This window comes from Phalaenopsis equestris, unplaced genomic scaffold (genome assembly GCF_001263595.1).
Source record: "Phalaenopsis equestris unplaced genomic scaffold, ASM126359v1 Scaffold000256, whole genome shotgun sequence".
Taxonomy (NCBI): Eukaryota; Viridiplantae; Streptophyta; class Magnoliopsida; order Asparagales; family Orchidaceae; genus Phalaenopsis; species Phalaenopsis equestris.
Genome location: NW_018164698.1, coordinates 301,705 through 326,945, shown reverse-complemented (window position 1 = coordinate 326,945; position 25,241 = coordinate 301,705). Strand labels below are relative to the sequence as shown.

Below are 25,241 nucleotides of genomic sequence, written 5' to 3'. Positions count from 1 at the left end.
ATTGTCGATTATATAAAACTTTTAAAAATATTTGATAAATAGGTATGTAGTCTTCTTTTAGGGCATTTACATACATCCCATGTAATTATTATGTATTATCACATCTTATTCCAAAACTTTTAATTTATATACATAATAATCAATATATATGATACGAAAATGCTATTAATGTAAATATCTAAATTTAGATCCTAGATAGATAAATAATCCAATATTATGTGATATACCTGTAAATTTTTATTTTAAACTTGTTTGATTCACTCACCCCGAAGTACTTCGGCAGAGTTGCTGAGTTCTATGCTTTATCTGGTTTAGCTCGATGCTCGCTTGTCTTCCCCGGGATTTCGATGGCAGCTTTCTGCGTTTCTCACGCCGCTGTACCCATACTCGTCTTGGATTTTTACAAGGACCGATCCTTTCAAATGAACGAACCCTAATAAACCATTCTTCGGTTCATGGTCCTCTAACGCTTGGCCATAGGAGCCGATACAACAGCACAATAAGCAGCAAGTTTGAGTCCCCTGGATTTAACAGGGGAGGATTTCTCTTCTCAGTTTCAACCGGGTCAGGATCGGCGGATACCAACAGCAGGCCCAGTGACGAAAACCCAAGGTCATTTGAATCTCTTGAAGAATTTTCTGGTTTGAAGTCGAGTTTCAGGGGCGAGAGAGAGCGAGGTGGGAATGGAGCTCCGTTGTTAACAACATTCGATTTTCTTGAGTTGAAGAGGGAGCTTGAGAAGGAGGAGAACGCTAGAGCGGGTTCTATGGAAGAAGGGTCGAGGCCTGACAACTTGGAAGAAACAACTTCTAGTTCAGAGAGGGAAGAGATTGTGGTTGGAAGCACGGGCGTTAGAGGTGGAAGGCGGGTGATGAGGAGGTCGAATTTGCTTGCGAAGCAGGTGATTAGCATGGAGTCTGCTCGTAGCTTGGGGTTTATCTCACAGCTTTGGGTTGACACTAGATCGGTTAGTTTTTTATGGTTTTGGCATGCCCTCGATTGATTGTCGTTTCGATAGTAGGAGGTTGTCTGGGGTTAAGATGCTATTGGAGTTAAGAGAGGTTTTGTTGATCTTTGATACTTATTTAGTTAGTTGAATCCATTCTTAATTTTGCTGAGCTCTCCTGATGATGATAGTCTGTTTTGTGATCTTACTTTCTTAATAGTTGATTTCAGTGGGTGGTAGCATTGGTCGAGGTGAGGCCAAATTTTCTATCTGGAGATGCTGAGAAGTTTCTTCTTGAGGATGTGTATCAGGTTTATGTTTCTATGATCAGTTTTTTTTTTCTTCTTTTCTTATAATATTCATTTTCTTAAAACTGAGTTCCTTAAGATGATGTACACTGAATTTGGATCTATATCAACTTTACTCCATGGATGCTTATTTGAGTTTTGAGTTTATGGATGATGATTAGTTAGTTCCCGGCCTTGTTTAGTACATGATTTTGTGATTACTACTAATGTTGGCCATGCTGTTAAAACAGTTTCCTTTTGTAGCTTCAGAAAAGTTGATATGATAGTATAGTGCTTTTGGAGATTTGTTATTTACTTCCTTGACACAAACATACTTTATAACGGTCACAATGCATAAATATTTAATACCCAGTGAATGATTGAACGTACTTTTATTTAGCTTAAAGTTTGTTCTCCTGATTTTCTCCTCCATGCATGATGGCATGAAATGCATAAAAATGGTTTCTTTAGTCGAAGTTGATGACATCGATATCAATTCATGGCACTTTTAGCCCTTTATTAGGTTAGTGCTTGTTCCACCATTGAATCCTAATATAATTTTTTTACTTTCCTAATTTGCTGTAGGTGGGAGACGTCGTGCTTGTTCCTGATGAATCTGTGATGCAAGATGAGCTTAAGATGACTGGTCTGGATACTTTGGTATGTCATTTTTTGTTCTCTGCTCTTAGTATGTGGAGAGCTGGGTGGTTTCTATGTTTGCTCTTGTAATGCTAGAATTACAAAAGCATTCGAAATAGCAACGCTTCACTCATAATATTTATTGTCAGCAAGTAAGGGGGTAAACGGTCGAGCTGAGTTGTGTTTTGGTTCAGTCGACCTAAGATTGTCTAGTTTATACATAGTTCAAACTTTGGCTCAAATGTGAGTTGAGCGAATTATTAAAAATAAAAAATAAAAAAACTCTATTGTTATGCTCAATATTTTAATTTGGTACAAAAATTTTTAAAAAAATTAAAATTTAACAGTTTTGACATACTATTATCACATTTGAAGCGATTAATTTAGCTTTTCATCGGGCGAAACTCCTTCACGTTGCGATTTCGATCATTCTTTTCGATCAAGAAAGGTGCATAACTCATGTACGTTGCAAGTTTTTCATTTCATTGTGCGAGCAGTACAACAATTATTTACGCCGTAAACCTGATTGCTGTTTTCGATCAAGAAAGTCGCATAACTCCTATTTTTCGGTGGAAGGAGAAAAGGGAATGCTGAAAACACAACAATTGTCGATCCCTAACCCTCAACAACTACGGACCTTGCCAATGTTGTTGTCTCATTGTTGTTCGTCGATATGCAAGAGCAATCATCGTTCCAGAACCCTCAGCCACTATGATTGTTGTATTCTCCTTATTGTTCTGTCTTTCCAGAACCCTCTCAGTAACTACGGATCTGCATAATTGTAAGGGAAAAAAATCAAAGTTTTATTGGTGTTCGTATGTTACAATCCCTACGTCACCTCGGGTATAAGTGGAGCGGACGTGGTGAAAGAGTGGAGTTTTGACAGTCTTCATACGCTGCAATCCAATCGTCACATTCCCAACATAAGTTGCTAGTGTCCTAACACAAAGGAGTCATGCGAGGTGGGGTTAGGGTCAGGTCGGTGGCTCTGATACCTTATAGTTTTTGGAGGGGAAAAATAATTATTCCTCTTCAATTTCATATGAAATGATTGCAAAATAAGTAAAGGGGGATTACTGTCATATTGGGAACATCATAAATAAGACATAACTTCCCACAAAAAAAAAAAAAAATGAATTGTAACATACTAATAATAAAAAACTTTAATAAAAGAAAATGACAAAATATCCTAAAAATAAAACTTCCAAAATAACTTCAATATTATGTAATATAAAAAATCAAATCTCTTTAATTTCATGCCGCAATCTTTAGTATGGCAGAGGAATCACGATGGTAATTTTGAGAAGTTTTTCAACATGCTCATTAGCTATTTGTAAGCAAATTTGCAATACATATAAAAAGCTACAGAGAGGCATAGAAGTCCTTAGAGCCTTAATACATAATTAATACAGACTCAGACTCGGATTGTTAGTTGACTTGGGAAGAGAAATTGATGGGATATCCGACAATGAAGTTTGAGCACCCTATAATTGTAGGTTGGCCACACGGCTTGGTTAATCTATCATGTCTGGTACAAATAAATGTGAAGTCACTCTTTAGCCTTTAACGAACTATTGACATTTGTTTCCTCCTAACTATTGGCTTGTTGATGCTTTGAAGCTAAGCTTAAGCTTGGTTTATCAACTTCTATTGAATCAAAAATAGCTAGTTTGTACTGGACTCGATCTGATAGACTTATATTACATCCGACCTTTGATGTCTCCTGTTCATCCTTTTGGGTGAATCCACCCCCTTGACGTATAAGGCTATGATGTTGTTTATAATAAAATCAAAACATTGCCTAGCATGTAATGCAAGTTGACAAAGTCCCATACAAATTTTACAATATTCTTTTTTTAATTCTTTTTCCATCATGCAATTTTATTTGGAATTTATCTTTTACTTTAGAGGATTGAATCATCTACATTTCACTACATAGGAAAAAAATCTTCAATAAAGAATCGTCCATGCAAATAACATTTATCAATACAACAACAACAAGCATTTATCCCACTAAGTGGGGTCAGCTACATGAATCTTTTTTCTTGATTGCGTCCTATTAAGTGTCATATTTTCATTTAATTCTAATAAATTAAGATAATTTTTTATACAATATAGCCAAGCCTTTTTAGGTCCACCTTTGTCTTTCTTAATATAAGTTAAATCTAAACATCTACTCTCCTAACCATATCATTAGATGATTGACGTTTAATGTGACCAAACCATCTAAGATTTAGTAGTAGTCAAATATGAACATTCTTTTTCTTCATTGCTCTCTAATCTTGTTCGCCAAGGGAGATACACCAACTCTATCACTTATATATTCTTTTCGCATTTTGTCTCTAAGTGTCAAACTACTTATCCACCTAACTATTCTCATCTCAACAACACTTAACTACACTTAACTTTGTTGTCTGCTTCTCTTTTAAAGGCCAACATTCTGCATCATAGAGCATTGCAGGTCTCACCACCATCTTATAAAATTTTCCTTTTAGTTTAAGTGGTACTTTACTATCACATAATAGGCCCGATGCATTCCTCCACTTCAACCAACCAATTTGATTTTTGCTACTAACATCCCTATCTATATTACCATCACTTTGAACAATAGACTAAAACGTTCACACATTTTAATGATTTGATCACTCATAGTTACAACTTTACCACTCGAGCTACTACTACTAAAATTCCATACCATGTATTTAGCTTTAGTTCTACTCAAACGAAGGGCTTTAGACTTCAATGTAGATCTTCATACTTCAAGTTTTTCCTGAATTCTTTCTCTAATCTTATCCATAAGAAGGATATCTTCAGCGAAAAATATACACCAAGGTACATCCTCCTGTAAATGTCCAGTTAGAGCATCCACAACTAAAGCAACAAGATATGACCTTAAAGCCGACCCCTAATGTCATTCAAATGAAATGGGAAATTGCTTGGTCAATCATTCTATTCGAACACAAGTAACATATTTAAAATACATATCTTTAATGACTTAAATATAAGTCATATCTACACCTTTATTATCTAGAACTCTCGAAAGGACTTCTCTTAGAACCTTATTGAATAACATTTTTCAATCAAATATAAACATTCAATGCATTTTTTCAATGTTTCACCTCATTTTTGTAATTTAAGGCGTGGACATGCTGACTTGTTGATATGGTAAAAGTTGATCATGAGGATGGAAAAAGGGACGACCAAATGAAAGTTTTGTGAATGGTTTATATAAAGGTGCATTTGCATACATGCGACACAATTCTTATGTATTTCCGTTGAGGTTATTGTTAGCCTTTATTTGCTTCCGTTTTCATATTTATGTATTTCTTACGTGGCCTGTTTTTGAATTTATCTTCCTTTTATTTATACCCCTTTTTCTATCAATGAAAATATGTAGCTCAATTATCAAAATGTAACATGTGATGGTTCTAATCCATGCTCTCTACCCTAGTTGCCGACCACCTGCAGGTCTTTCCTTACAAGATTTCTACCGCCGGCTAACTGCAGGTCCTCCCTGCGTTTCTTCCTGTCGCCAGACTTAGTTTCGGCCGCCTGTTGGTACATCGTACCGCCATACCTCACTACCAACCTCTTTACATGCCTCCAATTGCCAGATCTCAGTGTTGCCTCCCTGCAGACTGCTGCTTGGCTTGTTGGCAGACATTTCCAACCCCCGAAGATCCCTTATGCCAACCTGATCTTTTCTTTAGCCAACCTGTTCTCCCTGGTTGGTGTTTCTAGATTTTTTTTTTCAGCCTCTAGGATTTCTTATGTCTTGGCAACCCAACATCACATTTGGCTCAGTTGGAATTATGGCGGAATCTTCCATCGCCGAGCCTTCTCCCGACAACGTACTTGAGTCCACAGGAGGGTTGACACCAGTTTCAATTCCTCTGCTGACCAGAGGATCGAAAAATCACATGAACTTTCTAATCACAACCAATAAACTGGACAGTTCTAATTTTCTTCAATGGTCACAAGTCGTGTCCTTGTTCGTCAAGGGACGTGAAAAATTTGACTATCTCACGGATATGATTCGTGAACCTCCTAAAATTGACCCGACGTATGAAGCGTGAGAATTAAAGAATTTCATGATCATGTTGTGGCGGATTAACTTTATGGAAACTACGATTGGTCATTTGTATATGCTTCTTCCTTCTGCCAATGCCATATGGACTACAATTTGGGATATCTACTTATGTAGGGAATTCCAACCAACTTTATGAGGTTTCGAAGAAGATCTGTGAGGCAACAAAATAAGGATTGAGGATCATAACCTAGTATTACAATGATTTAGTTGTCTTGTGGATGGAATACAATCTCTATTACAACTACACGTGGGAATCTCCGACATATTTTTTCCCCTTTCAGAAAATTGTATAAAAAATTGCATGTTTCAATTTTTGGCAGGCCTTAACAAAGACCTTAATGAAGTCCAGGGTCGTATCCTTGGCTGGGATCCCCTTTTTTCTGTTCGTGCTACATTCACAAAGATTCGATACGAAGAGAGCTAAGACTTGTCATACTCGAGACTTCTGCTTCAGTCGAATCATCTGTCTTGGTCACTAATAGTACTCAATACTCGTTTCTGTCATCTCGAGCCACTAGCTCCACTTGTGATTACTGTCACAAACCCAACCATATTCGTGACAAGTGTTGGAAACACCATGGGAAACCAACATACAAATCTTCAGCCAAATTCTTTTCTGTCATGGGTCTTACTATGACATCTAAATCTACTACGGTACAACTAGTTCCCACTCGAAACACTTGGAATCACCCTACTCTCTTAAGAGTCAAATGGAGCAATTAATCAAACTGCTTGGATCCAATCAGTTCTTTTTCGACCCATTGATTTCCCACGACCGTCAATGTACCATTCCTATGAAACTCACTTTTTTTTGTCTCTTTTAGTTTATGGATCATTGATTTAGGTGTCAAAGATCACATGACTGGATGCTATCAAGCTTTCTTGACATATTATCCATGCTATGGGAAAGATACATTTAAATTGTTGATGACTTCTGTAATTTTATTGATGTTAAATAGTTGGTTAAATTAACAGTCGATCTAACTTTGGAATCTATTTTACATTTATTTCTGTTGAAGTGTAACAGTTTATCTTTCATTAAGTTGACACATGATATTGATTGTGTTGCTTATTTTTTCTCCTGATGTTTGTATCTTTTAGAATCCTCGTTCGGAGAGGATAATTGAAGCTGTTGAACGGGTAGTCGAGCTCTACTTTTTCCAAGAGAAATACATGAAGAACGATGTCATTTTTTCAAGTAGTTGCAGTTTTTCCCTATTCACTAAATGTTCTATCATGTTGTTACATTATCGTTTGAGTCATTCTAGTTTTTCAATATTTAAAACAATTGCATCCATCAATGTTTATTAATAAAAATCTTGCTAGTTTAAAATGTGAGATTTCTTAATTAGCTAAACATCATCACATTTTATATTCACCCGACTCTTACACGCCTTTCGCTCCTTTTTCACCCATTCACAGTGAATTATGGGATCCTCAAACACTTCTAACTACACTAATAAACAATGTTTTTTTTTATTTTGATTGATGATTACACTTGAATGACGTGGGTCTATTTCTTAGAAGATAAATTTGTGACTGCTGCCACCTTCAAAAACTCACTCTTTCATTTTGACCAAATTCAAAACGTCAATTCAATTAGAACTGATAATGACTGTGAATTTTTTAACTTTATATTGGGTAATTTTTTTGGCAAGTAAGGACATCCTCTATCATAGCTCATGTACAGACAATCCTCGATAGAATGAGGTAGCCAAGAGAAAATATCGACATCTTCTCGAGGTAGCTCGTTCTATTATGTTTCAATCTAAATGTCCCAAAAAAGTTTTGGAACGATGCCTTGCTTACTGTCATCTATCTCATCAATAGAGTCCTCACAAAAATTCATAATTTCAGAACTCCATTAACCATCTTGATGTCATGTTTTCCTTCAAATCGATTCTTCACCACTCTTGAACCCAAAATTTTTGGTTGCATGGCTTTTGTTCGAACACTATTTTTACTCGTAGTAAACTTGATCCCATGTGAATAAAATTTATTTTCCTTGGATACATTGCTATTCAAAAAGGCTATCGGTGTCTTGATCCTATCACAAATAAACTCTATGTGAGTGTCGATATCTTATTCTTTGAAAGTACCCTCACTTCCCTATCACTGCCTCTAGTGAGGGGGAGTCGGATTTTTTTTTTTTATGATTCCTGTGGATATCTCTCCAACCACTATATCCAAGGAGCTCTATGTCCCTCTGGATCCGCCATCTGCCATACAACTAGACCCTCCTCCCACCCTCCTTGTCCATACTCGGCGCACTCATCTTGATGTTCCTACTCTGGAGCCCCTAGCTCTTTACAAAATCTGGAATATACTGAGCGACATCCCCATTGCTACTACTTCAAATTAGGATGTGAGTTCTCCAATTACGGTATGTAATCATACAAGCTCTTTTTATTCCAAGGAAAAATACATCTTTTTCAACAGTATATCGCTGACCTACAAAGCATTTGCTACTACCCCGAGGGATCATCATCTCTCATCCATTATTGAGGCAACATTAACAAACCCGTCTTGGAAAGGTACAGTCATGGATGTGATGAATGCTCTTCAATGATATCATACATGGGATGTTGTGGATCTTCCTTTTGGTAAGAGAACAATGGGTGCAGCTGGATTATTAGCAACAAGTTTAACTCCGATGGATCTTTGAACGCAACAAGACATGGTTTGTTGTCAAAGACTACTCACAAATATACAGAGTTGACTATGATGAGACATTTGCTCCTGTTGCTAAATAAAATACCATTCGGGTCATGCTATCGCTTGCTGTGAATATGGACCGAACCCTTGCTCCAGTTTGATATCAAGAATGCTTTCCTTAATGAGGATCTCACAGAGGAGGTGTACACGTGCCCCCTCTCAATGCATCGACTCTACTTCCTCCCGGGGTATACTATATCGATGTCGGCAGCTAAAAAGTTATTTTGTGGAGGTCGCCTGTAAGAAGCTGTCGGTCGCTGGAAGTGAAGTCCCGTCGCCCGCTTCGAAAAGACGTTGGAATTGAAATCTCATCGCCCGCTTCGGAAGGACGTTTTAATTTATATATATATATATATATATGAAATCAAACTGACCTCATTTTTCGCAGTTTAAATGAAAGAGCGCTCTACCTCAAACCATGTATCTATCCCGAGGGATAAACACAAGACTTGAGGATGAAGCTCGATCAAATAAACTAAGAAAGATATGACATCTGTTTGGTCTGCGAAACCGTTTTATTTGCCGACAAGTTTTTCTATTTAATACAAAGAATTAAATAGGGTTTATTTTAGGCTGGGTTCGGAAAAACTTCCTATAAGGGCAAACCCCTATAGTTAATTACATCTTAAATGATCGAAGTCACCTAAGAAAACTCTCGATAAAAATTAGGGAATATTATCTTCAAAGAAGTCAAAAGGATAAGATTTTTCAACGAAATCGGATGAAGATGTGTGAAAGGGGAAATGCTCGAACCTGAAACAATGTCGAGGAATCCAAATGAAGAGAAACTAGGGGAGGCCACAAATCCAGAGGAGAACCTCAGTGACTTCCCAGTCTATCCTATGATTTGGCTCCAGTTTTGAGAAGAAATTAGTAAAGTGTTTTATCCTGCCAATTTTATTTAATTAGGGCTTATATTTGCGTGACATGGTCACACAAATCGCCTAGAAGATATGAGGGTTTACGTCGTATCAGATGACAACCTCGAAACCTAGAACGAGTTAGGGCTTAAATCGTACAGCAGAGCTATACGAATGCCTAAAGAAAAAAATGGAGGATTTATGTTGCGCTAGGAGAACAACCTCGAAATTCTATGGATTGTTGTTTAATTTCTAGGAAAAGGGATGATTTTGCTGGGGAAGACATGTTCTGCTGTTGAAGATGGTCGTGCTGCCCACTATTTTAGCTCCAAACTTCCCCGACATGACGAGTTTAAGTTTTTTAGGGTATCCAGTTATAGTGTCAAATCAAACGACCCTATGGTTGTAGTCCTCTAAACATCCTATGCAAAAAGGAAACATGTTTGAAGTTATATAATGTAAAGTGTGCAACGCAGGAACAAAACAATAAAATGCACGTGGAACAGTAGTAGGCAAAAAAAACAGGAGTAGTATAACATGTTATACAATACGGTAGTAGGTGGAAACAGGAACAGTATAACATGCTTGTACAGTACAGTAGCAGGTAGAAACAAAAAAATAAAATACTGAAAAATGTAAAGCAAACCTGTACGCCCGTAAGATCCGATGTTCCTTAAGTATAGCAAACCTAAATGCATCTCAAAAAAGCAAAGTCCGAAAGAAACGTCGTCCAGGAAACCCGATGAAAAACGGAAAACTCGAGAAAATCAACGAAAAAGACTCAAGTAAAAGAAAATCCTCAAAACTCCCGGGGAAATTTCAAAAGAAAGGAAAAGTGACACGAGTGTCCTGTCCCAAAACTTCGATAAAACAAAAAGAAGATTCAGATGAGGGGGACCGCAAGCACTCGTATGGGACTAGGCTCAGCTATATTTATTCTCGAGGGTCCACGAAGGCTACTCGGTCACCCGAATGTATAGAACTCGTCACTCATCTAGAAGTGTGTCTTGAACCTCACTTAGAGGGCTATTTCCCAGCCTAAACATGTATTCGTTAGGTGGACAACCAACTTTAAAATAGGTTTTATTGTTTTGACATACACACAAATTTTTAAACATACAAAGAAGAGTTATCAATTTTTGTTTCGTAGAAAAGTATATTTTTGTTTGAAAATGGTTTATCAAAACTTATCTTCTTTTCTCTCTTTTTTTTACAAATTCCTTTGTTGTTCACGAGTCGATTATGCTGCCAGACGTAGGACTGCCAACATTTTGTGGAGGTGCGAGCCGACTACCGCTAGACATATGTCGGTGAAGGATACCATATCTTATTGTTCATCAAATGCCTGGATCTTGATGTTATAGGATAGGACATCTTTTTGCTCTATCTTCGGTGTGCCTTTATCATCAACACCGTACGCCCCAAAACGACTACTTGCGACCTTGCTTGATGGTTTCACGTATAGCAAAAGGCGCCAAAAAATAAAAAAGAAAAACCAAACAAAAAAAAAAAAAAAAAAAAAAACAAAAATGAGGTGAGAGAGAGGAGACACTGATTTATCTAAAACACCGAAAAAAAGATTGGAACAGTTCTAAAAAAAAAACTCCTATCGAAAAGACCCGGAAAAGTAGGGCCCGAGGTCTTTCCTAACAAACATGAAATATCCCTTCGCGCTGATTTTTCAAACCCCAAAGACATAGGAATGCTTAAGTCCACCAAATGTTTTTCCAAAATGAGGTTTAAAATTTCCCAAACTTTGAAAGAAAATGATCGCGGGGAAACCACCGTTAATATTTCCAAGCTTATAATAAAATCGAAATTCTCCGGCTTTCAAATTAATAGATTTTCATTCTCCGGCTTTCAAATTAATAGATAACCTCATGCATCAAATAAGCATAAAATTTGCCCATAAAACCACATAGATGCTCACGGCCAGGGTCAGCAGAGAAGAGGAAACAACATTTATAGCTCTCGGCCAAAGCAACCCACAAGGGAGGTAATCACTAAGGCTCACGGCCCAAGGTGACCAAAAGAACTACCAATGACTAAACCCACAAGGGAGGTAATCATAAAGGCTCACGGCCCAAGGTGACCAAAAGAACTACCAATGACTAAACCCACAAGGGAGGTAATCATAAAGGCTCACGGCCCAAGGTGACCAAAAGAACTACCAATGACTACTATGCTTCCCTGACAAACACGAAAGGATAACCAAAGTAATTATATTTTTTTTTTGGATGACAAACTTGATTCATCCACAACACTCAAGCCAATTCAAGCCTAGCAAGGAAAACCAAATCACATCCAATGACCTACAATAGGCCTCGCGGGTAAGGACCAAAAGGGGAGGCTCACAACTGAGGTAAACCCGAGAAACAACAAGTGAGGCTCACGGCTAGGGTGAACCCGAATCAAATCCCTACAAGTTTTGATACACATAGGAGAGCACACAACATCACCGATATCTCAAAGTAACAAATTCGATCCATCTATAATCATTCAAGTGATTCAAACTCAACAAGAGGGGAGGAGTTAGGCTCAAGAAACTCCAATGGGTCTCACGGGTAAGGATAGGAACCAAGGCCAGCCAACCACTTCTCGGGTAAGGGTAAGGCAAAACAATCTGAGCTCTCAAGTCAAGCCAAGGCTGAACCACCGCTAAGGTTCGAGTTCGGGTTACAACAAAATAGTAGAAAACATTTTTTTTATACCCCTGAGACATCAAAATATAGAACCAACACATGTCGTACACAAGAACAACTACAGAGTTTTTCCAAACCAACATGAATCCATCCACCACACGTATATTTGAGCTAAGACACCGGTGGGATGCCAAAACCCAGCTTAGCAGAGGCCAAACAAAGCAAACACAACCCTCAACCAAAGCCAACCCGAGCTCAACAAGAACCAGAAGCCAAAATCGAGCCCAGCAAGGCTAAAACAAGCAACCACAACCCCCACTTTAGAGCCAAACCAAGTCCAACAAAGGCCAAACAAGGTGCAGCAGGGCTAAAACACGAGCTCTTAAAGCTAGGAAAAGAGCTTCAACATCTCAGTAAAAGTCAAGACTCAAGTCTCCACAAAAGTCAACATCCCATACTCCTGAAATGAAAAATCGAGCACCAACAAAAGCCCAAAACCGAGCCATTCAAAGCCAAAAACCGAGTCATTCAAAGCCAAAAACCGTGACTCTAAATCAAGCCAAAATCGAGCTCAACAGGAACCAAAAGCCAAAACCGAACTCAACAGGAACCAAAAGCCAAAACCGAGAGGGACTAAAACTGAGCCATATAACATTAAAGATCTAGCCATTTCAAGCCCAAGGAACCACCTGCATGTCTAAACATCCCAAGTATGAAATTATTCCAACAAATATTTGAACAAGGGTGAGGCATCACGAGGGGCTAAGTCAAGCCCTCAAAACAAGCTACAACATTTTTCAAATTAAATAAGTTCTCTCGTAGCATACATTTCGAGCCAGGGAAAGCAACAGGAAGCCGAAACCGAGCCTCCAAACATGCGTAAAACAGTAAAATACACTCCCCAACCTTCATTTTAAGTGAGAGTAAGCCATAATATGTCAAAGCCGAAACCCCAACATGCATGAAAGGCCAAATGACCTCTCCCATATCTCATAAAAAAAAGAAATGAAAAGCCTCATAATTCATATCCCAACATGCTTGCAAGAAGAGCTAGAATTATTTCAAGACCATATTTCAATTATCCAAATCGCTACCAACATAAATATGATAGGATAAACAAAGAACATGTCATATCTCCACCACTTTAAGCAAATATCCAAGTCTAACTTCCTAAAACATACTCACATTTCATCTTTAACATGAAAGTAAGAGAACTAGCATGCTGTATCACCCAACAGAACTATACTCAAGGCTCGGCAAAGGGAAAACCGAAAGACAACAAGGCACTGAGAAAAAGGGGGGACGAAGAGTACCTCTATAATGCCAAAGTAAAACATTGCAACACAAGAATTCACCTTAAAGAAGTGCTCTCACAGAAATTCCCTTTCCAATCTTCTCGCAGCCGAAATTTTTTTACTCCCCTTTCTTGCAAACTTTTCTTCATCCACCCCAAAAATCTCAAAAGAAACTGTGTTTATAGGCAGAGAATAGAGGAGAAGAGAAAGAAGACCACCCCCAACAGTCCACGACACTTGAATCGGGCCAAAGAAGAAAAGGGACGTGCTCCCTGCTCGCAGAGGGCCAAGCCACCGAAGCATCTCGGACCGAGCGGCAAGCATAGTGGCAGCGAGGGAACCATCGGGAAGAAGAGAAGATTTGCCATCAAGTGTAGCAGGGAACAAGCTTCCCAGAGTCAAACTACCAAGAAAAGGAAAACCACAGCTCAGGGAGACTGGCAACGGGCAGGGCTTCGGGAAGGAAGGCCGGGGGCAGAGAGTGTCGGGCAAGGACAAATAAGAAGTCAACTTTCTCTCGCGTGGAGGAGGAGGAGCTCGATTGGCTCGAGACCGAGAAAGGGAAAGGGCCAGACACGCGAACGGGAGAGCGAAAGGAGGCAGAGCTCGGGTGCGTGCGTTAAGGATTTAGTGTTTAAAGAGGAAAGGGAGTAAAAAAAAAGGTTTAGAAACAGAGCTCGGGTGCGTGCGTTAGGGGAGTTAGGAATTAAAGAAGAAAGGGGGAAGGGGTAAAAAAGAGTTAATTAATATATATATATTAAATTATATGTGATTTACTTGCGCGCGGCGACGTAACAAAATGAGTGTCCAAGCAAAATGGGTGTCCTCCTAAGGCAAAATCGACGTTCCGGACGCGCCGGTGCAGTCCATTTTGTCATCCGGGATCGCTCGGATTTCGTCGTCGACAATCGGGTCAAAAACGCGTCAAAATTCAAATTTCATAAAATTTCGACTCGCGATCGATTGTTTCAAAAAGTTTACTCGAGTCTTCGACAGGTAACGGTGCAAGCGATGCGAATTGACGTGATCGGACGCGTCGACTCTCCGAATTGTGAAGTTTGTGCTCGCGGGAGTGCGAATTGTGCAAAAGGCCACCCTAAGGCTCAGAAGGGGACAGAAGTAGGTTGAATTTCTAGAACGAGGCGGGTTCCATTTCTAAGATTCTAAGATGGTCAAAGGGAGACCCATAAGGCTAGATCCTAAACCCTAAGAGGAAGACTAGACCTCACCAAAAATGAGGTCAACAATCGACTGCGGAAGTTCCTTTACGGACTTAAGCAATCTCCAAGGATCTGGTTCGACAGTTCATAAAATGGTATTGGATCATGAAATAGTACTTTCTTCTTTCAACATTCTTCCAGTGGCCAAATTGCTATCCTTATCGTCTATGTCGATCATAGTGTGCTCACAGGTGATGATCTACTAACATTGGAGTCCCTGAAAGATATTCTTGTTACTTGTTTTGAAATGAATGACTTGAGGTCGCTCCGATACTTCTTAGGCATGGAAGTTGTTAGGTCATCTCGGGGCATTTGCTTGTTTCAACTCAAATATGCGCTTGACCTATTGTTTAGAGAATAACATTATTCTTTGCAAACCATCAGCTGTCCCAATGGATCTTAATGAGAAATTATTTAACGTTCCCAATGCTATTCCGTTGAACGAAACTCACTGCCAACATATTGTGGGGCAACTCATTTATCTTTGTCCATACTCATCCTGACAGTTTCGTGAGTCAATTCATGTATGATCCCTATGAGCACCATATCCAAGCTGTCTACGGGATCTTTCAGTACTCAAAAAGCACACCGGACCCAGGTTTGTTTATCTCGTCACACCTCCCTTTTTATTGTTGTTTATACCAACAATAATTGGGTTGGGTCCGTCCATGAGCAGCGATCTATCTCAAATATTGCTCATTTGTATGAGAAAATCTTGTTACATGGAAAAACGAAAAAGCAGTCGATTGTGACCTAGAGCAGTGTTGTAGTTGAGTTTTGCTCCAAGCCATTGGATATCTGTGAAACTCTCTAGTTATGTATCATGCTTTGTGAATTACGTATGTCGGTCTCTGCTACTCTACAAGTGTTCTGTGATAATAAAGCCACCATTAGCATTGCTCATAATCCAGTCCAGCATGATTGCACTAAACTTGTAGAGATTGATGTGCATTTCATCAAGGAGAAACTAGATTCAGTGGAGATTTGTGTTTCATTTATCTCATTCAGTGGTCAATTAATTGATATCTTTACCGAGAATTTTCCTCGGATGTTGTTTGATTACTTCAAATCTAAGTTGAACATGGAACATTTATATTTCAACTTGAGGGGGAGTATTAGAATTATTATTTTCACTGCAGTTATTATTAGCTTTTATTTGTTTTCGTTTCTATATTTATGTATTTCCTATGTGGCATATTTCTGAATTTATGTCTTTCCTTTTATTTGTTCTTTCCTTTCATTTGAGTCTTTTAATGTATATTTATACTCATTTTCCTATCAATAAAAATAGTTAGCTCACTTCTCAAAAGTTAACATATTTACATATCTAACACAGAAACTTTGCTTATTACATTTATACCACCTAAATCTTTCATATCACATAAAAATACCATCATTTTAACTTTTAGAAAGTGAAATACATATTTCCATGCATAGGTAAAGTGGTATGATTTGTAAAAATTAAAGTTAGATATGTAAATATATAGGAAATTAGTGGTGTGCATGTAAATCTTCCTCATATAAATTAAAGTTGACAGAATGAATCCGGAAAATGCTCATTAACACGACCCGGAATATCTGAGTTAGGGGAAGTGCTACTGATTATTTGTTCTCACTCTATTAATTTCCTAATTTAAAAAATATTTTCTTGTTTGGTGTCATTATGCTCTTTTTACTTATTTCTTTCTCTACTCAATTTTATTTTACCTTTATAAATACAATAATTGGTCAACTCAAGGATTGCTCATCTTGTAATGTTTGTAGGTAGGATATGACGTGGTAAAGGATGGTAGACGCAGCATTGGTAAGGTGAGTGCTACTGAACACTAAACGCATAAAAGTGAATTTTAGGATATTGTTTCTGTTTTACTATGGCAATATCTTCTTGCAGATTCGTGGCTACACTTTCAGCATCAATAGCGGCGCTGTCGAATCACTTGAGTTTGACTCATTTGGTTTTTCTATCATACCATCGAGTCTGGTACTTATATTAGCTGATGCTTCTTTGAATTCTTGCAGAGTTTTAAATGGTTTGAATTTCAAAGACTAATTATTAGGCAATGTCAACTAGGTGAGCACCTACCAGTTATCAGTTGAAGATGTTCTTGATGTCGAATCTGATAAGGTCATTGTGTATGAAGAAGATTTTTCTCATATTCAAAGGTTAACAAAGGTACACTAATCATTTGTTGGCAATAAAAATATCAATTTGTTACATTATTTGATGTACATTTATTGTGTGCCGAAATATTCATAATGATATTATTTTTTATTTTCGCATTGAACAAAGTAGAGTAATGCATCGGGACAATTATCTGGTAGAAAATTACCGTTTATACTTGAAAAATTTTATAAGATGGTGGTGATACCTGCAATGTTTTATAACGCATAATGTTGGCCTTTAAAAGAGAAATATAAAACCAAGTTAAGTGTTGTTGGGATGAGAATGCTTAGAAGGATGAGTGGTTTGACACTTGGAGACAAAATGCGAAACGAATGTATCCGTGAAATGGTTGGTGTAGCTCCAATGATAAACAAGATTAGAGATAGTCATCTTGGATGGTTTGGGTACATTGAATGTCGATCACCTTATGATCCATTTAAGAGAATAGATGCTTTAGATTCAACTTATATTAAGATAGGTAGAGGTAGACCTAAAAGTATTTGGGCAGTGTTGTATAAAAAATGATCTTAATATGACACTCAATATGTCACAATGAAGAAAAAGGATTCATGTAGCTCATGCCACTTAGTGGGAAAATGGCTTTTTGTTGTTATTGTATTAAACAAAAATTCCCCACACACAGATAAAGAGTAAAGTGTCAGAATAGTCTTCTTATTATTAAATGAAAATCCAACACATATAAATAAAGAGTAAATTGTCAGAATAGTCCTTTGATTATTTACATGTGATCATTTTAATCCTAGAGTCTATAAAACTGTCATATTAGTTCATAGGCTCTTTTAATGGAGGCTAAAGTAGTCCCCCGAAGGACTATTTTTAACTCATATTAAAAGAGTGTAGGGACTAAATTGACACTATAAATTCTGAAACTAAAATGATCCCTTACAAATAGTTAGTGGATCATTTTGACATTTTTCTCTATAAATAAATTAAAAGCAGCTCATAGAAGACTTTTTTTGTGTGGAAAATTTTACTAGGAAAAAAAGTGAAGCTAATTTCAGTTGGAAAGATTCCACTATCATAAGTTGAGTGTTGCTTTCCCTATATTTAGAGAATACATTAATACAATAAAATAGATGCTGAGTTGCACAAGTTATCTTTTATGTTGATTGTCAAATTTATCATCTGATGATGTTGATGGTTGTCTTGATCACTTTCGTTATAGCAAGGGAACCAAGTGATTAGATAAAATGGAGTTAAATGTTATCAGTCATTGGCTAACTTCAAATCCTCTATGGTGATCTAATGAGACATTTTAAGTTGTCGAATTTATCATCAGATGATGTTGATAACTGTCTCGATCACTCTCTTTATGGCAAGTGAACCAAGTGATCAGATAAAAGGGAGTTAAATGTTAATGGTTGACTAACATAAGGTCTTAGTCATTGGCTAATTTCAAGCAATAATTGTTTGGGAATGCTAGATGCCCGGCAATGGTTAATGGCTTGCTTGATTGTTCTCTTGTACGAGGGGAGATTGTGACCATGGAGACAATTGTTAGTTTTTGTTGGCCGAAAGACATCATGCATTCGCGATTGATTAGAAATGTTAGGCAATTGTCTGTTTGTAGAAGAGAGGAGGCTAATGAATATGAAGATGGACCTAGACGTTATTGGATGAGAGGTTGAACGAAAATCAATGGTTTCCTCAATTCCTCTTCTAGAAGGGTAGAAATGACTAGGAAAGTGAGAGTTGGATGTCACTGACTGATAGACATTGAATATTGGCAGACATTTGATATTTTTTAGTTGGCAACATGTGATGTTGGATGACTGTCAATGATCTGCTCGATTGTTCTAGAAAAAAAGATTGATGACCAAGAAGGCGAACGCTGGATATTGATGGCTAACAAACATTAAATGTTTCAAGGCATTAGATTACAATCAATTAGGAATGTTGAAATTTTGATGACATGTAGTAGTTTACTCAATTGTTTTCTTTATTGAATGGGGGCCATATCACTTAGAAGTCTGGTATTGTGTTGGCGGATGATGAATATTTAATAAAGTTGATTCAGAACACCAAGGGTCAAAAATTGATTTATTAGGAATGTTGGATGTCAACTAATGGTTGATGGTTTGTTAGGTCATTTTCTTGTAAGAGAGGAGATTTAAGTGATCTAGAAGATGGATGTTACATGCTAATAGTTAATGGATATTATGTGTGGTCATTGGTTGGCATTAGAAGATAGTTGATTCGAAATGCCATTTGTCGAGACAATTGGTGGAATGTTAGGTCTTTATGAACATTGGCTAACATCAAACGATAGACCACTTGGAGCGATATCCATCGTTAAAATGTCAGCATCTTGCATGGCTTTTTTTATAAGAGGGGATACAAAAATTTATGAAGTGAATGTTGGTGACCAACATATATTGATGAATGTAAGAATGTTGAATGCCAGTTGATGGTCTGTAGTTTTTCTAAGAGAAAAAATTGGTGACTAGAAAGGCATACATCAAACATTGATGGATGAGAAGCATTACACACTGAAAAAAAGATCAAATGATAGGAATGTCAGATATTGGGCAAAACTCTGTTCAATCGTTCTTATAAGAGGGGAGACTGGCAACCATGCAAAACTCCATTTAATCGTTATTATGAGAGGGGAGACTGGCAACCATGCAACATTCCATTTAATCGTTAAATACGGGTGTTGAATTTCAGATGTCAGTAGCTGACAGTGACAATAATCAAGCCTTAGTGGTCACCAAATGATAGTCGATTGAGAATATCAGATGTGATGTGATGATCAATGATTTGTTTAGTTCTTCTTATTGGAGTGGAGATTGATGATTTCGAAGGCAACATTAGATATCGATGATGATTGATTGGGAGTGTGGGGTGACAAATAATTGGGTATGTTAGATGTCGAGCTACAGTCGGTTGTCCGCTTGTTCATTAGCTTTATAATAGAGGTCAAAAGGTGGGCATTGAACATTGGTGGCTGACAGGAAGTGTGTGAGATCTGTCTACAACATGAAAATATTAGCCTGGTTTGAATAGCCTTCCTTTTCAAGTGTCTAATTCAGCACACCCTTTTTTAGGCACTTTTATTATTAATGCTATTAAAGATTAAGAAAATATTTTTTTATCTGTATTTATTGGGATCATCGAGAGTGTAAAGTTTGTAAAATCATTCCAAGTAAAATTTTAAGTATTCAACATCGATTATTTGTTTTGGATTTCAAGATGAAGAGTTGCAAAATAAATAATATATAGAAACATTGTCATAAAATTAGATGGGGCCACCTAAAAAACACAAATAAAGTGATTTTTATAAATAAACTTCAAGATTTCTTGAGTTGAGATGTTCATGAAGAAACAAATTCTATGTGAGATAAAATAACAAACACTATTAAACGAGTGACAAAAGATATATTTGGAGAATCAAAAGGAAAAGTTTTTATAAATAAATACAGTTAGTGGTGGAATTAAAATATGCAAGAAAAAATAAAATATAAAAAATTGTGTTATAAAAATTGGTTTAAATGTAAAAGTTTAGAGAAATGGAAAAAATTTAAGTTGGTATGTAGGGAATCTAAGAGAATAATTTGTGCTGCTAAAAATTTTACTTTTATTGATCTTTATAATAAATTAGATACTAAAGAATGTGAAAAATATATGTATAAACTAATCAAACAATGAGAAAAGAAAAGTAAAGATTTAATTCAAGTTGAATGCATTAAAAATGAAAATAAAAAAGTGTTTTTTCTTGGTGGGAAGATATTTAACATAGTTGGGTATTTTTCTTGGTGGGAAGATATTTAACATAGTTGGGTGAGCTATTTTGATAAATTTTTTGATGAAGTTTCTGAAAATATGTTCTACCTTAGTGATCTTAATAATGTTAATAATAATAAAATATTTTATTTTATCATTGCAATAGTAAAAAAGAAGTTGAGGAGGCTTAAAAAAAAATTAAGGGTGGAAAATTAGTAGGACCTGATGATATCCCTATTAAAGTGTGGAAATATTTAAGAGATTTAAAAGTTTCTTGGCTTACTAAAATCTTTAATATTATTTTAAAAACTAAAAAGATGTACGAGGAGTGGAGGAAAAGTATGTTGGTCCCCATTTTAAGTTTTAAGAATAAAGGGGATGCACAGGATGCACAAGAGTGCAAATCATAGAGGAATTAAGTTGATGTGTCATACTTTAAAATTATGAGAGGGTAATTAAATATAAGTCAAGACGTGATACAAAATTCTCATAATTAATTTATGTTGGGTAGGTCCACTATGGAAGCTATACATTTATTGAGAGGTTTGATGGAGAAGTACATAGAGAATAAGGAGAATCTGCGATGATTTTTATTGATTTTGAAAAACAAAACTTATGATCAAGTTCCAAGAGAACTCATTTGGAAAGTTCTAGAGAAGAAAGATGTTGATATGACTTATATTCAAGTCATTAAAGATATGTATACTAGAGTTGTTACTTGTGTTCGAACAGAAGGAAGATTGACCAAGTATTTTCCATTTCAATTGGATTACATTAGGGATCGGCTTTAAGCCCATATCTTTTTGAGGATTGACCAAGTATTTTATATTTCAATTGGATTACATCAGAGATCGGCTTGAAGCCCATATTATTTTGTTTTAGTTATGGATGCTTTTATAGACATTGACAAGAGGATGAACCTTGGTGTAAGCTTTTCGTTGATGATATCTATCTTGTGGGTAAGACTGGATAAAGAGTTCAGGTAAAACTTGAATTATGGAGATCTACATTGGAGTCTAGAGGTCTTCATTTGAGTAGAAATAAAACTAAATACTTTGAATGTAATTTTAGTAGTAGTAACTCTAGTGACAGAGTTGTAACTATGAGTGATCAAATTATTAAAAAGGTGTGATCGTTCTGGATATCTCGGGTCTATAGTTTTAAGTGATGGTGCATAGATGTGGATGCTATTAGTTGAATTCAAGCTGGTTGGTTGAAGTGGAGGAATGCATTGGGCATGTTGTGCGATAAAAATATACTTCTTAGATTGAAAGGAAAATTTTTTAAGATTGTGGTGAGACCTGCAATACTCTGGCAAAAAATGTTGGACTTTAAAAGAGAAGCATAAAACAAAATTAAGTGTTGCCGAGATGAGAATGCTTAGGTGGACGAGTGGCTTGACACTTAGAGACAAAATGCGAAATGAATATATCCGTGATGGGTTTGATGGTGGATTTGATGGAGTCGTCTTAGATGATTTGGTCACATTAAACGATGACCATTGGATGAACTTGTTAGGAGAGTAGGTGTTTTTGATTCGACTTATGTTAAGAGATGCAGAGGTAGACTTGAAATGACCTGGGCAAATTGTATAAAAATTAGGAAGCAGTGGAGAAAAAAGATTCATGTAGCCGATCCCACTTAGTGGGATAAAAGGCTTGTTGTTGTTGTTGATTGGGATCATTGGTTCCTAAAGTCTGACATACTACATTCTTGCTTCACAAAGAAGAATTCATTAGACCAATTTTGGGAAAATCCTTCATTGATAGCTCTAACAACTTCTCATATCTCCTATTGAAAATTATTTCTTTCATCACAAGTCAATCTGTACTAATGGTTTATACTCTATTATTAAGTAGTTTCGCTCCACGCCCCATGAAGAAAACATCCAACCTAATGATGATCAACTTGTCTTTGCACCAGAATTGAGATAAGATCACTCTACATACATTGAATCTCTGCTAACTTTATATTGTGATTTTTATGCTACCCAAATTTGATATCAATATCTTCCCATAATTTCTGCAATTTCTGAATTGTATAAATTCATGAGCCATATGTGGTGTTGGATTTCACTTGTGGAGATGAACATTTCAATATCAAGATTGTGTTATATTGTCATCTTTTCGCAAGCTTAAACTGGGTCCATGAATATTTTCTGAACTGTTTTGGCAAATCCAACCATCAAAATTTTGATCTATCAATTTCATTAGTCTTATTGTCAAAAGTTTTGGAATAATTTATTTTGCCCGTTGACCTGCGACATCCATAGTGGCGCTTACTACTAGATTATCATCGGTCCACCTCTTATGAATGATTGTTAACTCAGGTGAGTCCATCGGTTTGGGCCCCTAGACGAAATCATTCGATAGCCTTTCCAATGGCGGAGTGTAATCTAGATCATCTAACGCATGCGCTAATTGGAAGTTCCCAATAAAAAAATGTTGAAATGCACTCGTAAAATTTATAAATAGGCCCTCATTCTATAACATGCATCCTTTGGGTTCCTAAAATATATGTAAAATAAACAAGAAGTCCTTGGATCATAGAGAATTCCCCTCTTTGGCCAAGATCCTGCTAGTATAAGAGGCCAGATTTATAAAAAGGGGCATTTACATACATATCACCCAATTCCTATGTATTTACATATCTAACACCGAAATATCGCTTTTTTACATTTATATCACGCAAATCTTTCATATCACATCAAAAATATCATCATTTAAGATGACATGCATGTAAAAATGGAAGTTTAGGTGTTAGATATGTAAATACATAAGAATTGAGTGAAATGTATGCAAATCTGCTTTATAAAAAGTTGAACTTTTGAACCATTATTTAGGGTTTGTTTTTGAAGCTTGTTTGAACATATTCCTGCACAGGGCATTTGGGATTCTGGAAAGATAGGCAGATCTGGAGACCACCTGGAAGGGAGACATGATTTCAGAAGAAAAAGTTCATTTGCAGATCGAAGGCGAAGCCGCCAAAGCTCTGGGAGTCCAAAGTTCCCTCATGGAGATGATGAGTGGGATCTCCCATTGGATTATTGAATTATTTATCTTTATTTTTCTCCATGTTGTAAGTAATATGGATTTTGACTGTTTGTATTATAGACGTCTGCCAATCTGAATTGGGATTGCTCGAAATTTGCTCAAAGAGGCTCGAAATAGGCTTGTGGCTTGTATTTGATTTCGAGTCAGTTGGGTTCAAAGTGAAATCTAGCTTGATCTGGCTTGAAATCAAAGCAAGCACGCTCAAAATGAGGTATTTGGATACATTATCGAACGATTCAATTAGCTCAAAATAAGTGCCGCGTACTCATATCAGTTGGTCGGGCATTTGCTTGTCAGTTGTAACCCTTCTAGTATGAGTTTGTGTGATACTCGAATTCTTATGCGCATGAGGGATAATCAGGGCTCATATAATAGCCTTCGGTCATTCCTTTATATATATATATATATATATATATATATATAATCTTGAAATAAATTCAGTTAAAAAAAATGAGAAGGCTTGAAAAATATGAGTGAAAAGGTATTCAACATATAAGAAGGTATTTCAACTGTTATAAAAAGCTGGAGCAGATATAACATTTTATATTGGCTGCTTAGTTTAATGAAATTTATATGTGCATTCTCAAGCTGCTTGTCATCAATATTAAATTAAATTAATATTTTTTGACGGGTTAAATCGCGGGTGCATGACTTCTACGCTTAGTTTTTATTTGAAAAACAAGGGGTATTTACACGTATACCACCCACTTCCTATGTATTTGCATATCTAGCACCTAAATTTTGCTTTTTATGCTTAGAACTATTTAATATTTTAATTTTTAAAAGTAGTATATAAAGAAAAATGGAAGGTTAGGTGGTAGATATGTAAAAACATGAGAAACAGGCTTACAGGAACTAAAGTATCTAAAGCTTTTGACAATAAAGTGGGATTAGAATAAATTTTACTCCTAAATAAAGGACCAAAGCAGCCATTTTTAGCCAGCAATAACAATGGTCAAATAGTATTTATATCACTTAACGAAGATTTACGTGTATACCACTAGGGCTGTCAAAAACACTTGTTGTTCGCAAAAAGTTCGTGTTCGGCTCGTCGGGGAGTTCATGCTCGATTCGTTCGACAAGCAAACTAGACGAACACGAACACGAGTAATTTTTTTTCGATTCGGTTTATAAAAAAACCAAACATGAACAATCATTTGTTCGATCGTGTTCGAATTGTTATTGTTCGAAATATAAAATAATTTAACATAATTATATATAAATTTTTTTTCATATTTTAAAAATAATTATATACTCTAAAAATTTATCATATTTTAAGAAATTAAATACTATAACTTATAATCTGATCTTCATGTTCGTCTTTTAGCTTATATTAAATTACATAATTTCGTATTTATCACCAGGTTCGTCTCTTAGATTAACCTTTCTTATATTTCTTTTAGATTTATTTAATTTCTTCGAGTGAAACATAATTTTTGGGAGTGAAATCTCGCATATTGCCTCTAAATCTGAATTTTTTTTTATGGATGAGATATGATATTATGGTTTTATTGTGAGCTGTGCTTCAGCTATTTTGCATTTGTGTTGTGATTCATATATGTTTAAGCATTAATTTCATATAGATT

At 36.4% G+C, this 25,241-nt stretch overlaps 1 protein-coding gene across 2 annotated transcripts; it reads left to right on the top strand.

Annotated features, from left to right (window-relative positions):
* Positions 1-256: 256 nt before the first annotated feature.
* LOC110024462 lies at positions 257-23,694 on the top strand. 2 transcript variants are annotated; one of them, XM_020724432.1, is made up of 7 exons: positions 257-901; positions 1,177-1,257; positions 1,819-1,893; positions 16,459-16,503; positions 16,586-16,675; positions 16,766-16,867; positions 23,485-23,694. In XM_020724432.1, exons 1-7 carry the CDS (start codon positions 320-322, stop codon positions 23,650-23,652), a joined length of 1,143 nt encoding a protein of 380 aa, XP_020580091.1. In that variant the 5' UTR covers positions 257-319; the 3' UTR covers positions 23,653-23,694. The 2 variants fall into 2 exon arrangements, with proteins under 2 accessions (XP_020580091.1, XP_020580090.1); XM_020724431.1 differs by having other exon boundaries at positions 257-967.
* Positions 23,695-25,241: the final 1,547 nt, after the last annotated feature.

Bases quoted from the DNA above. Each gene is read 5' to 3' on its own strand.
- LOC110024462 (XM_020724431.1), top strand. From the start codon at position 320: ATGCTCGCTTGTCTTCCCCGGGATTTCGATGGCAGCTTTCTGCGTTTC. The intron at 1,258-1,818 runs GTTTATGTTTCT...AATTTGCTGTAG, and splicing joins TTCTTGAGGATGTGTATCAG to GTGGGAGACGTCGTGCTTGT. The intron at 16,676-16,765 runs GTACTTATATTA...AATGTCAACTAG, and splicing joins CTATCATACCATCGAGTCTG to GTGAGCACCTACCAGTTATC.